The following is a 13,678-nucleotide window of genomic DNA, read 5'->3' as shown; positions in this document are numbered from 1 at the left end:
TCCTAGCAGTTAGTGCCCCCATTTTTGATTGCACCTCATTAATAGCCTTTTTGATTTCGACTTGGTTAGATTTTAGTTCTTTTATTTCTCCAGAAAGGGTTTCTCTAATAACTTCCATGCTTTTTTCAAGCCCAGCTAGTATCTTTAAAGTCACGATTCTGAACTCTAGGTCTGACATCGTACTAATGTCCGTATTGAGTAGGTCCCTGGCAGACGGTACTACCTATTGTTCTTTTTGCTGAGGTGATTTTTTTCGTCTTGTCATTTTGTCCAGAGGAGGATAGATGAATGAGAGAACAAAATGCTAACAGGTTAGCAACGTCCCCAGCAAATATACTCTATAGAAATCAGAAAAGACCTGAAACCAGGGGAAAAGAAAGGGAAAGAAAGAAAAAGAGAAAAAAAAGAAAAAAAGAAAAAGATAAAAACAAACAAAAACAGAACAAAACAAAAAAGAATATGATCAAATATGATCAGGCTAGTGCATAGATCAGTGGCACACACTAGATTTTGTGCGTATTTTGGTCTGTTAGAAGAAAGTGCCTCCTGATATTTTAAAGGAAGAAAGACGTATATATGTACAAAATAAGGGTTGATACAATGAAGGGATGGAAGATGAGTCTAAAGATGAAAATTATAAAAGATTTTATAAAAGGAATTGATAAGTTTGACAAAAGAAAGAAGATTAAAAAATGAAGAAAGAAAGAAAAAAGGGAGAGAATGTGATCAGGCAGGAGACTAGAACAAAGCCACACACTAGTGATTTAGGGTATATTTTGATCTGTTGGAAGAAACTATCTCAAAATTTTAGAGAACAGCTTATATATATATGTATATATACATATATATATATGTGTGTGTGCCAAAAATAAGGGTAACTACTATGAAGTGATAAAATATGACTCTAAAAATGAAAAATAAAAATTTTTTTAAAAAAGGGTTTGATAAGATGTTGGTTGAAAAAGGGAAAAAGAAAAATTCAAAAAGAAAAACCAGTTAAAAAAATTAACTTTGAAAAACTAATGAATCATGGTAAAAAAGCCATGAATTCTATGTGCAGTATTCCGCTAGCGCTGGAGTTCTCCCGTTCTCCTTGATCGGTAAACTTGGTCTTGGCTTGCTGGCTGTTCATGCTGATCTTCTGGGGGAGGGGCCTGTTGCTGTGGTTCCCAAAGGTCTTTGCCGGAAGCAGAATTGCCCCGCCCTTGGCATTTCGGGCTAAAGTGTGCTGGGGTTTGCTCTCTGGAGCTTTTGTTCCCTGCAAGCTCTTGGTACAGCCTTGGAGGACCAGAGTGAAAATGGTGGCCTCCCAATCTCTGCCCCGGAGGAGCTGAGAACTCAGGGTCCCGCTCCTCAGTGCGCCCCCAGAGAAAAGTAGTCACTCCCGTGTCCGCGGTCTCCAGCCGCACTCCGTGCTCAACTGGCCTGTGACCGAGCGTTTCTATCTCTGGCACCCGACCCATGTGGAGTCTCCAAACGCAGCAGATGCCTGCGGTGCGCTTCCGCGCCACTCCTCCTGGGGGAGGAAGGGGAGTCTCCCCGGCTCTGCCACTCGTTGTGTCCCTGCTGGAGGAGCAGTGGCCCAGCTGTTTCGCTGATCACAGTTTATGGCAACCCCGAGCTGAGAGCCCGCGCCTCGGCTCTGTCTTTGCAGCCGGCTACCCCACTCCAATACCTGGGAGCTCTGCCGCACTCAGTCACCCCTGGTCTTTCTGTGACCCTGAGGGTCCTGAGACCACACTGTCCCGCGAGGGTTCCACCTCCTGCTTAGCCACTGGAGTGACGTCCCTCAGCGGAGCCGACTTCTGTAAGTTCTGATTTTGTGCTCCGTGGCTCTATCACTTGCCAGAAGCGGCCGACGGAGGCCCCCTCCCCCACCGTCTATCCTCCCGAATATCGCCTCGGGTTCACTTCTTCGCGTCCTACCTTCCAGTAAGTGGTCGCTTTTCTGTTCAGAGAGTTGTTGCTATTCTCTTCGATCTCCTTTTGAGTTCATAGGTGTTCAGAATGGTTTGATCCCTATTCAGCTGAACTCCTGAGACCAGACGAAACCCAGGTCTCGTACTCCTCCGCCGTCTTGCTCTGCCTCTCCCAATTTAACCATTTTTAAATGTACATCCAGTGGTATTAAATACATCCATAATGTGCAACCATAACCAGTATTCATCTATGTAACTATTCATCTTGCAAAACTGGAACTCTGGGGGCACCTTGCTGGCTCAGTTGGAAGAGCATGTGACTGTTGATATTGTGGTTGTGAGTTCAAGCTCCATATTGGGTGGAGATTACTAAAAAAATAAACTTAGAAAAATATTTAAAAGAAGAAAAAGAAACTGGAACTCTATACCCATTAAACAGTTTCTCCCTATTATTCCCTCCTGGCAATCACCATTCTACTTTGTTCTGTGTGATTTTGACTAAGTACCTTATATAAGTGGAATCATACTGTATTTTTAAATTCAATTAATTAACATACAGTGTATTGTTAGTTTCAGAGGTAGCATTCATTGATTCATCAGTTGCATATAACACCCAGTGCTCATTACATCATGTGCCCTTCTTAATGCCCATCACCCTGTTACCCTAGCCCCCCACCCACATCCCCTCCAGCAGCCCTCAGTTTGTTTCCTATAGTTAGGAGTCTCTTAAGGTTTGCCTTCTTCTCTGATTAAGTCTTGGTTTCCTGCCCCCCCTTCCTCTGTGCTCCTCTGTTGTTTCTTAAATTCCACGTATGAGTGAAATCATATGATAGTTGTCTTACTCTGATTGACTTATTTTCCCTTAGCATAATACCGTTCAGTTTCATCCATGTCGTTGCAGATGTCAAGATTTCATTCTTTTTGATGGCTGAGTAGTATTCCATTGTGTTTGTACACACACACACACACACACCACATCTTCTTTATCCATCTGTTGAGGGACATCTGGGCTCTTTTCATAGTTTGGTTACTGTGGACTTTTGCTGCTGTAAACATTGGGGTGCAGGTGCCCCTTCAGATCACTACGTTTGCGTCTTTTTTTTTTTTTTTAAAGATTTTATTTATTTGACAGAGAGAGACACAGCGAAAGAGGGAACACAAGCAGGGGGAGTCGGAGAGGGAGAAGCAGGCTCCCCGCGGAGCAGGGAGCCTAGTGCGGGGCTCAATCCCAGGACCCTGGGATCATGACCCGAGCCGAAGGCAGATGCTTAACAACTGAGCCACCCAGGTGCCCCACTACATTTGTATCTTTGAGGTATATACCTAGTATTGCGTTTGCTGGGTCATAGGGTAGTTATATTTTCAACTTTTTGAGGAACCTCCATACTGTTTTCCAGAGTGGCTGCACCAGCTTTCATGGAATCATTTTGTATTTTGTGTTTTTGTGAATGGCTTATTTCACTTCACTTAATGTTCTTTAGGTTTATCCATGTTGTAGCACGTGACAGGAAGTTTTTCCTTTTTAAGGCTAATATTCCACTGTATATACATACCACATTTTGCTTATTCATTCATCCATCGATGGGCACTTGGGTTGCTTCTGTGTTTCAGTTATTGTGAGTAATGTTGCTGTGAATGTGGGTGTACAGATATCTCTTTGAGATCCTGGTTTCCATTCTTTTTGGTATATTGCCAGAAGTGGAATTCTAGGATCACATGATAATTTTTAAATTTTTGAGGAACCTCTATGCTGTTTTCCACAGTGGCTGTACCAGTTTACATTCCCACCAGTAATGTTCAAAAGTTCCAATTTCTCCATATCCTCACCAATATTACTTGTTTCCTGTTTGGTAGTGGCCATCCCAGTTGTTTGTGTTGTGGTACCCCATTCTAGTTATGGTTTGTATTTACCTAATGGTTAGTGATACTGGGCTGCAGGGGCAGGGGCTTGCAGCGGTTGGTTAAGGAAGTACAACAATGGCCACCTACCTCTCTAACGACATCTCTGTAACCAGAATCACCAGTGGATGATCCCTCATATTTGGAGGATGGAGTGCTTTTCGCCTACGCTGGCTCCTGAAAGCCCTGTGTAGCTGCTCCAGGAATATATGTCCAGCTGCTTGCCTTGTGGCTAGGGGGCAGTGGATGAGGAGCTGCTATTGTGCTAAGAGCTAAAATGGACTGGAGTTAACCACAGTTTATTCTCCAGATTTTCTGCTGGGAGTTGGAAGCCGTCAATAGACAAGAGTTTCAAAAAGTTTTATCAGACAGATTATGTCAGTGCAGTTGTTGTCTAGGTGAGGACAGATTCCTGGTGCTTCCCTCTCTGCCATCTTCCCAGAATCCTCTATAGATGGCTTTGGCTTTTTGTACTGTCCTCAGCTATCTCCTATGATTTATAGAAATTGGACTCAGAACCAAGAAATGGCTAAAAGTGGACATGCTTCTCTTATGCTGATGGAACCCAGAGGAAGGAAAAAAGTTGGGGGTTGGGCAAGGAGTCATTGGACTTTATCATCTTGCCTGGGTCTTCCAGACCCCATTTTTTTTTTCTTTCCTAGGAGGTGGCCTGTGGCTTGGCCCTTCACATACCTCTGTCCCCATTGAGCCTTCCTGGCTCCTGCTACCTCCCTTTCCCCATATGCCCTGCCTAGAGGTGGGCAGACATTGAAGACTCAGAGTAAAGTAGCACCCACCTCTTCGCCTTGCCTTGTAACTGCTGGGTACCCTCTGGTGGGTGTGAAGGGCTCTAAACAGAGGTCCTGGCTCCAGGATAAGTGTTGGCCCTGTATATTCCGCCTAAGATTTTCATTCATTTTTTCAGCCAGCTTTGTGCAGATAGGGGTGCTAAGCCTGAGGTGTGTTTGGAGCTGGGGTAAGAGTGAATGGAGTCTCTCTGAGCTTATGTCCTGTTGGAGCTTTTGGGAAACTACTGCCAAGGAGTGGAGAGAGGGTATTTGCCACAGAAAGTAATAAGCCAACCATCCCACCTGTTATGGGGAGAAACTATATAATTTTGGGAGAACCTGTACTGATTAGGTCTCTTGCCTCCAGCACAGAATTTCTGTGACTAAAAGCCAAATGTAATTTTATTACTGCCTTTATCTTTCTGCAAGTAGTGCCTTGAATACCTCTGTAACCACATGCCTTGCCTTTCTCTTTTGGCAGAGGAACGTCCTGGCATCTGGAGTCATCCCTCAGATTTCTCTGATCATGGGCCCGTGTGCTGGTGGGGCTGTGTATTCTCCTGCTTTAACTGATTTCACGTTCATGGTAAAGGTAAGAAAGAAGGGCCTGTTTCTCCTGCCCTTTGAGAATTGTGTAGTAACTCACCTGCAATAAAAATAGTTCCTGACCTAGATCTGGGATATCTGCATTATCACTGCTCTCAGCATAGTAATGATAAAAGTCTTAATGGAGAGAAGGTTTTGGCATGAAATCTGTAGCTCGTGGGACTTCTGTGGCAGAATGTGCTTGTGTACTTCATTGGTGGGTGATTTTACTTGTTGACTTGAATTGCAAATGATTCTTTTCTGTAATCTACTTTATTGGGAAGTTGTTTCTTATGTCCTACCTTTATTTCTTCGGCTGTTTGCCATTTCATTACATATTGTCTATAATGGTAAATCTGATCTCTAACTTCATTTTGAGAGGTGCTTTATCTTTAGTACATAATTTGGCTGGAATGAGATTTCTAATTTTAAATGAGGCCTACTTGCATTTATACATGGGTAATTACTTTAACTTGATACCTTTTTAAAAAATTAGTCTTTCCTCATAAAATATATTTAATAATAATGAGCAATAAATGCCAAGACAGATTTGGGGGGGGAGGTAAAGATAGTCCTCCAATATGAGGAGAACGCTGTAAATAGAGGGAATGTAAATAGGGAACACCTTTTTCTTGAGCGTAGTTTGGCAGTAGGAATTGAGAAAGTTTGAAAAGTGCTTACTCTTTGATCCAGATATTTTGTTCTTAGTGACAGACTGAAAGCAACCTATATGTTCAATAGGGGTGGGCTTTAAAAATTCAGATGATCGGGTCACCTGGGAGGCTCAGATGGTTAAGCGTCTGCCTTCAGCTCAGGTCATGATCCTAGAGTCCTGGTATCGAGCCCCACGTCCAGCTCCTGGCTCAGCGGGGAGCCTGCTTCTCCCTCTCCCTCTGCCTCTCCCCCTGTTCATGCTTTCTCTCTCTCAGTATCTCTGTGTCTCAAATGAATAATAAAAAAAAAACTTTAAAAATTCAGATGACCACATCTCTTCCTGAACAAAGCAGAACTCCCTCTACCTTGCCTACGAAATTGATATATACAGTACCTTCCTGAGCTCACCCAGTCCTCCTCTTCCTGCCGGGAACAGAGGTGGCAGTTCCTTTGGCTAAGTCCCTTCTCTCCCCCTCTTCCTACATTTGTGCCTATCATGGACTGCGACTTTTCATACCTTGTCAGTAGCCAGCCTTCTGTCCATTCTCTTCTATCTACCATCTTCAGCCTCTCCCTTGGTACTGGGTCCTCCCATCAGAACTATCCCCTGTTCAGGTATTTCCTATCTTCAAAACAACCACAAAAGCCCTCCCCTAGTCTGCATCTCCCTGTGGCTATTGCCCTATTCCTATCTTCCCATTCTTTCCTTAACACATTCCAATTTGGCTCTACCCCCTCACTCCACTAAAAGCTTTTTTTTTTTTTTTTTAAGGTCATCAATGATTTCTGTGTCACTGTCAATGATCTTTAACATGCATTTTCCTCAGAGTATTAGCAACATTCGTTTTCCTTTGCTTCCACTCTGTCTTCTCTGGCATTTCTTCTCACCTCTCCAGCCTTCTTGGTGTCCCTTGCTAACCCTACTGTTAGTTAGCCAGCACCTCTGTCATCTCAGATGATTACCATTTCTTTTTTGTGGTGAGAACATATTAAGATCTCCTCTCCTAGCAATTGTCAAGTGTATAATACAGCATTAACAGTAGGAATCACTATGCTGTACATGAGATCCCCAGAACTTATTCATCTTATAACTGTAAGTTTACACCTTTCACCAGCACCTCCCCATTTCCTCCAGTCCCCAGCCCCTGGTAACCACCATTCTACTGTTTTTATGAGTTCGGCTTTTTACATTCCACACATAAGTGAGATCATACATTACCTGTCGTTCTCTTTGTGATTTTATTTCACTTAGCACATGCATTTATACACGGGTAATAATTAGCCATGAGTGAAATGCTTTCAAGGTCCACCCATGTTGTCGTGAACGGCAGGATTTCCTTCTTTGTCATGACTGAATAATGTCTGTATTGCATTTTCTTTATCCATTCATCCGTTGCTGGACACTTAGGTCGTTTTCGTATCTTGGCTTTTGTAAATAAGGTGCAGTGAACATGGGAGTACAAATATCTGAGATCTTGATTTCATTTTCTTTTAAAAAATTTTTAATTCTAATGTAGTTAACACACAGTGTTATTTAGTTTCAGGTGTACAATATAGCGATTCAACAATTCCATATATTACTCAGTGCTCTTCAAAATAAGTGCACTCTTAATCCCCTTCACCTATTTCACCCATCCCCCACCCATCTCCCCTCTAGGAACCATCTGTTCTTTATAGTTAAGAGTCTGTTTTTTGGCTTGTCTTTTTTTCCCTTTGTTCATTTGTTTTGTTTCTTAAATTCCACATATGAGTGAAATCATATGGTATTTGTTTTTCTCTGACTGACTTATTTCACTTAGCCTTATACTCTAACTCTACCCACGTTGTCACAAATGGCAAGATTTCATTCTTTTTTATGGCTGAATAATATTCCTCGTGTGTGTGTGTGTGTGTGTGTGTGTGTGTGTGTGTGTGTGTGTGTATCACTATCCATTCATCAATCATGGACATTTGGGGGCTGTTTCCATAATTTGGCTATTGTAAATAATGCTGCAATAAACCTAGGGGTACATATATCCCTTTGAATTAGTGTTTTTGTATTCTTTGGTGGTATGATTACTGGATCATAGGGTAGTTTTTAAAAAATTTTTTGAGGAACCTCCATACTGTTTTCCACAGTGACTGCACCAGTTTGCATTCCCACTGACAGTGCACAAGAGTTCCTTTTTCTCCACATCCTCGCCAACACTTGTTTCTTGTGTTTTTGATTTTAGCCATTCTGATAGGTGTGAGGTGATACCTCATTGTGGTTTTGATTTGCATTTCCCTGAAGATGAGTGATGTTGAACATCTTTTCATGTGTCTGTTAGCCATCTGTATGTCTTTGGAGAAATGTCTGTTCATTACTTCTGCCCATTTTTTTGTTTGGGTTATTTGTTTTGGGGGTGTTGAGTTCTGTCAGTTCTTCATGTATTTTAGATACTAACCCTTTATCAGATATGTCATTTTCAAATATCTTTTCCCATTTAGTAGATTGTCTTTTAGTTTTGTTGATGGTTTCCTTTGTGTATATATATCCAAAAGTAGAATTATTGGATCATATGATAATTTTTTAATTTTTTGAGGAACTTCCCTACTGTTTTCCATAGTGGCTGTATTCATTTACATTCCCAGTGGTGCACAAGGGTTCCCTTTCCTCCACATTCTTGCCAACACTTATTTCTTGTCTTTTTGATAATAGCCATTCTAACAGGTTGAGGTGCTACCTCCTTTTGGTTTTGATTTACGTTTCCCTGATGATTAGTGATGTTGTATTTTTTCATATACTTGTTGACCATTTGTAGGTCTTCCTTGGAGAAATGTCTATTGAGATCTTCTGTTCATTAAAAGTTTTTTTCTAGCTTTATTGATATAGTTGTCATATAACACTGTGTAAGTTTAAAGTATACAATGTGATAGCTTTATACAGACATATATTGTAAAATGTTTATCACAATAAGGTTAGTTAACACATTTTTCACTTCACATAATTACCATTTTGGATTTTTACTGTAGTTGTTATTGAGTTGTAGGTGTTCTTTAAATATTTTTGATATTAACCCCTTTTCAGATATATGATTTGCAAATATTTTCTCTCATTCAGTAGGTTGCCTTTTCATTTTGTTGATTTTCTTTTGCTCTGTAGAAGCTTTTTATTTAGTTTGATGTCCTACTTGTTAATTTTTGCTTTTGTTGCTTATGCTTTTGGTGTCATCCATAAAATTATTCCCTATGTTTTCTTTTTTTTAAAGATTTTATTTGAGAGAGTGAGCGAGGGAGAGTGCACAAGCAGAGGAGGGGCAGAGGGAGAGGGAGAAGCAGGCTCCTGCTGAACAGGGAGCCCTATGCGGGGCTCGATCCCAGGACCCTCTGGGGTCAAGACCTAAACTGAAGGCACTTGACTGAGCCACCCAGGCACCCCTCCCTGTGTTTTCTTCTAAGAGTTTTATGGTTTCAGGTCTTTAAATCTTTAATCCATTTTGAGTTAATTTTTGTGACCAGCTGAATATATGGTCTTTTTGCCTGTAGTGATTCTTTTGCATTCTTTTGCCTGTAGTGATCCAGTTTTCCCAAAATACTTATTTTTTTATTTTTTTAAGATTTTATTTATTTGAGAGAGAGAGAGTAAGAGTCAGAGAGAGAGAGATCACAAGCATGGGGGAGGGGTAGAGGGAGAAGTAGACTCCCTGCTGAGCAGGGAGCCCGACGAGGGACTTGATCCCACGACTCCGGGATCATGACCTGAGCCACCCAGGTGCCCCTAAGATCATTTATTGAAGAGCCATAGCTCTCTTCTCGTTGAATATTCTTGGCTCCCTTGTCAAATATTAGTTGACAGTGTATATGAGGGTTTACTTTTGGGCTCTTGATTCTGCTCTATTGGTTTGTGTGTCTGTACCCTGCCACATTACTGAATTGCTGTATAAGTTCTAGTAATTTGGCGGTGGAGTCTTTTGTGTTTTCCACATAAAGTATCATGTCATCTGCAAAGAGAGAGAGTTTGACTTCTTCTTTGCCAGTTTGAATACCTTTTATTTCTTTTTGTTGTCAGATTGCTGATGTTAGGACTTCTAGTACTATGTTGAACAATAGTAGTGAGAGTGGGCATTCTTGTCGTGTTCCTGATCTTAAGGGAGAGCTTTTCCCCATTGAGAATGATATTCGCTGTGGGCTTTTTATAGATGGTTTTTATGAAATTGAGGAATGTTCCCTCTATTCCTACACTCTGAAGAGTTTTAATCAGGAAAGGATGCTGTATTTTGTGAAAGGCTTTTTCTGCATCAATTGAGAGGATCAGATGGTTCTTGTCTCTTATCCTATTAATGTGTTCTGTCACATTGATTGATTTGCGAATGTCATACCACCCTTGCATCCCAGGAATAAATCCCACCTGGTCGTGATGGATAATCCTTTTAATGTACTGTTGGAGCCTATTAGCAAGGATCTTGTTGGGAATTTTGGCATCCGTATTTATCAGGGATATTGGTCTGTAATTCTCCTTTTTGATGGGATCTTTGCCTGGTTTTGAGATCAAGGTAATGCTGGCCTCATAGCATGAGTTTGGAAGTTTTCTTTCTGTTTCTATTTTTTGAAACAGCTTCAGGAGACTAGGTATTATTTCTCCTTTGAATGTTTGATAGAATTCCCCTGGGAATCCATCAGGCCCTGGACTCTTGTTTTTTGGGAGGTTTTTTGATCACTGCTTCAATTTTGTTACTGGTTATTGGTCTATTCCGATTGTCAATTTCTTCCTGTTTCACTCTTGGTAGTTTATAGGTTTCCAGGAAGGCATGCATTTCTTCCAGGTTTTTTTTTTTTCTATTTCTTTCTATTTCCTTGGTGTTAGTCATGCTCTCTCCCCTTTCATTCATAATTTTATTAGCCATTCTGACATGTGTGAGGTGACATCTCATTGTGGTTTTGGTTTGCATTTCCCTGATGAAGAGTGATGTTGAGCATCTTTTCATGTGTCTGTTGGCCATCTGGATGTCTTCTTTGGAGAAATGTCTGTTCATATCTTCTGCCCATTTTCAGTGGGATTATTTTGGTGTTGAGTTTTGTTTGTTTTGGATATTAACCCCTTATCAGACACATCATTTGTAAATATTTTCTCCCATTCAGTATGTTGCCTTTTTGTTTTGATCATTTCCTTTGCTTTGCAAAAGTTTTTTTTTTAAATAACTTTTTTTTTTTTTTTTTAGATTTTGTTAGAGAGAGCGAGAACATATGGGAGGGGGGAGGGTCAGAGGGAGAAGCAGACTCCCTGCTGAGCAGGGAGCCTGATGCGGGACTTGATCCTGGGACTGCAGGACCGTGACCTGAGCCAAAGGCAGTTGCTTAACCAACTGAGCCACCCACGTGCCTGCTTTTTTTGTTTTGATGTAGTCCCAGTAGTTTATTTTTGCTTTTGTTTCTTTTGCCTGAGGAGATATATCTAGAAAAATGTTGCTTAGGCCCCTGTCAATTTTTGAATTACTTTTTGTTGTTGAGTTATAGGAGGTTTTTTTTTTTTTTTAAAGATTTTATTTATTTGACAGAGAGAGACACAGCGAGAGAGGGAACACAAGCAGGGAGAGTGGGAGAGAGAGAAGCAGGCTTCCCGCCGAACAGGGAGCCTGATGCGGGGCTTGATCCCAGGACCCTGGGATCGTGACCTGAGCCGAAGGCAGACACTTAACAGATGAGCCACCCAGGCACCCTGAATTATAGGAGTTTTTAAAAGTTTTTAAAAGTTTTATTTAAAAATAAATATTCTGTATATTAGTCACTTAACAGATACATGATTTGCAAATATTTTCTCCCAATCTGTGGGCTGCCTTTTCATTCTGTTGGTAGTGTCCTTTGTATAAGATTGTGATTTTGAGGGGCACCTGGGTGGCTCAGTCGTTAAGTGTCTGCCTTTGGCTCAGGTCATGATCCCAGGGTCCTGGGATCAAGCCCCACATCAGGCTCCCTGCTCATTGGGAAGTCTGCTTCTCCCTCTCCCATTCCCCCTGCTTTGTATTCCCTCTCTCGCTCTTTGTCTCTCTGTCAAATAAATAAAATCTTAAAAAAAAAATTGTAATTTTGATTAAGTCCAGTTTATTATCTTATGTTGCCTCTGCATTTTTGTCTATATCTAAGAAGTCTTGCCAGATCCAGTGTCATGAGATTTTGCCCCTGTTTCCTAAGTGTTATGCTTTTAGCTCTTGTAGGCTTTTGATCCTATTTCAGTTAATTTTGTATATGGTATAACATAAAGTCCAACTTCATTCTTTTGCATGTGAATATGATGTTTTCCCATCACCATTCATTGAAAAGACTGTCCTTTCTCCATTGGATGGTATAAATATCATTGCCAAACCATTTGAGCATATATATGAGGGTTCATTTCTGGGCTCTTTATGTTGTTTGGCTGGTCTATATGTCTTCAAGCCTCTACCACACTGTTTTGATTTCTCTAGCTTTGTAGTAGGTTTTGAAGTCAAGGAAGTCAAGGAAGTGTGAGCCCTCCAACTTTGTTCTTTTTCAGGATTGTTTTGGTTATACAGAGTTCTCTGAGATTCCTCATCAATTTTAGGATGGGTTTTTCTATTTTTGCAAGAAAAGTCATTGTGGTTTTGATAGGGATGGCATTGAATCTGTAAATTGTTTTTGGTAGTGTTGACATCTTAACGGTATTGAGTCTTTAATCTCATGAATATGAGATGTTTTTCTATTTGTGAGTTTTTAAATTTCTTTCAGTGATGTTTTATAGTTTTCAGTGTACAAATCTTGTGCCTTTTTTGTTAAGTCATTCCTAAGTACTTTATTCTTTTAGAAGCTATTGTAAATGAAATTGTTTTTGTAATTTCCTTTCTGGATTGTTTGTTGTTGCTGTATAAAAATGCAGCTTTTTTTTTTTTTTAAGCAGGAGAAAATCAAATTTAATTTCAGACCTACAGGGAATCCATACAGACATGGAAATTCCAAAGACAGGCAGAATGAGGTATATATATAGTCCTGAGCTAAGGAGCCGGAAGATGAAAAAGAGTAAATGTTTGGTAAACAAATGTTTGCTGGGCCACTCAGAAACAATGGGGCATTGAAGCCTTTGATCAAACGGGCCTTGTTAAGTTCCTCCCTGTCTACCATACCTAGTTCATTGTAATGTAGTTATCCATGGTGATAGCTCCTTCTGGAGCAGATCCTCTCTCTAAATTCTTTTCAGGCAGTTGTAGGGGAGGTAAAGAGCTTTTCCCGAATCTGCTGGATTTTGATTGCTTTTTAACTTAAAATAATCTTTATGTCAAAGTCGCCCATTTTGGGGCGGCCTCCTTGGCACCTACCATATCATGATACAGCATGATGCTGTAAGCCCAGAGGAACTTTGTGTCACCTTTAGTGACCCGAATTAGACTTAAGGAAACTGCTAAGCTAACAATGACAGAATACTTAACTCACTGCAGTGCCAAAAAAAAAAAAGTAGTTTAAAAGTTTTTTTTTGATATTTTTTAAAATTTAAATTCAGTTAATTAACATGTAATATATTATTGCTTTCAGAGTACCGGTCTGTGATTCATCAGTCTTGTATAAAACCCAGTGCTCATTACATCACGTGCCCTCCTTAATGTCTGTCCCCCAGTTACCCCATCCCTCCACCCCCATCTCCTCCAGCAACCCTCAGTTTATTTCCTATGATTAAGAGTCTCTTATGGTCTCTCTCCCTATCTGGTTTCCTCTTGTTTTATTTTTTCCTCTCTTTCCCTATGATCTTCTGTTTTCTTAAATTTGCTCTATGTGACTTTTGTTCCTTGAAGGCTTTATGCACAGCTTTAGAGGACGAGAATGAAAATGGTGGCCTCCCAATCTCTGGCCCCAGAGCTGAATGCTTGG

At 40.7% G+C, this 13,678-nt stretch overlaps 1 protein-coding gene across 1 annotated transcript in view; it reads left to right on the top strand.

The window, feature by feature from the left end:
- The window catches only part of PCCB (propionyl-CoA carboxylase subunit beta), a 99,994-nt gene that overhangs the window by 20,275 nt on the left and 66,041 nt on the right, over positions 1-13,678 (top strand). Inside the window, exon 6 of the mRNA XM_028099214.1 lies at positions 5,088-5,198. Coding sequence (XP_027955015.1) covers positions 5,088-5,198 — 111 coding nt within the window. The remainder of the gene's footprint in view (positions 1-5,087; positions 5,199-13,678) is intronic.

The sequence above is a fragment of the Eumetopias jubatus genome, unplaced genomic scaffold (genome assembly GCF_037043125.1).
Source record: "Eumetopias jubatus isolate StellerSeaLion01/CBP00866 unplaced genomic scaffold, mEumJub1_p1.0 scaffold_1, whole genome shotgun sequence".
NCBI classification, from domain to species: Eukaryota; Metazoa; Chordata; class Mammalia; order Carnivora; family Otariidae; genus Eumetopias; species Eumetopias jubatus.
Note: the sequence above shows the minus strand (reverse complement) of the source record. Positions and strands in the feature narration are given on the sequence as shown.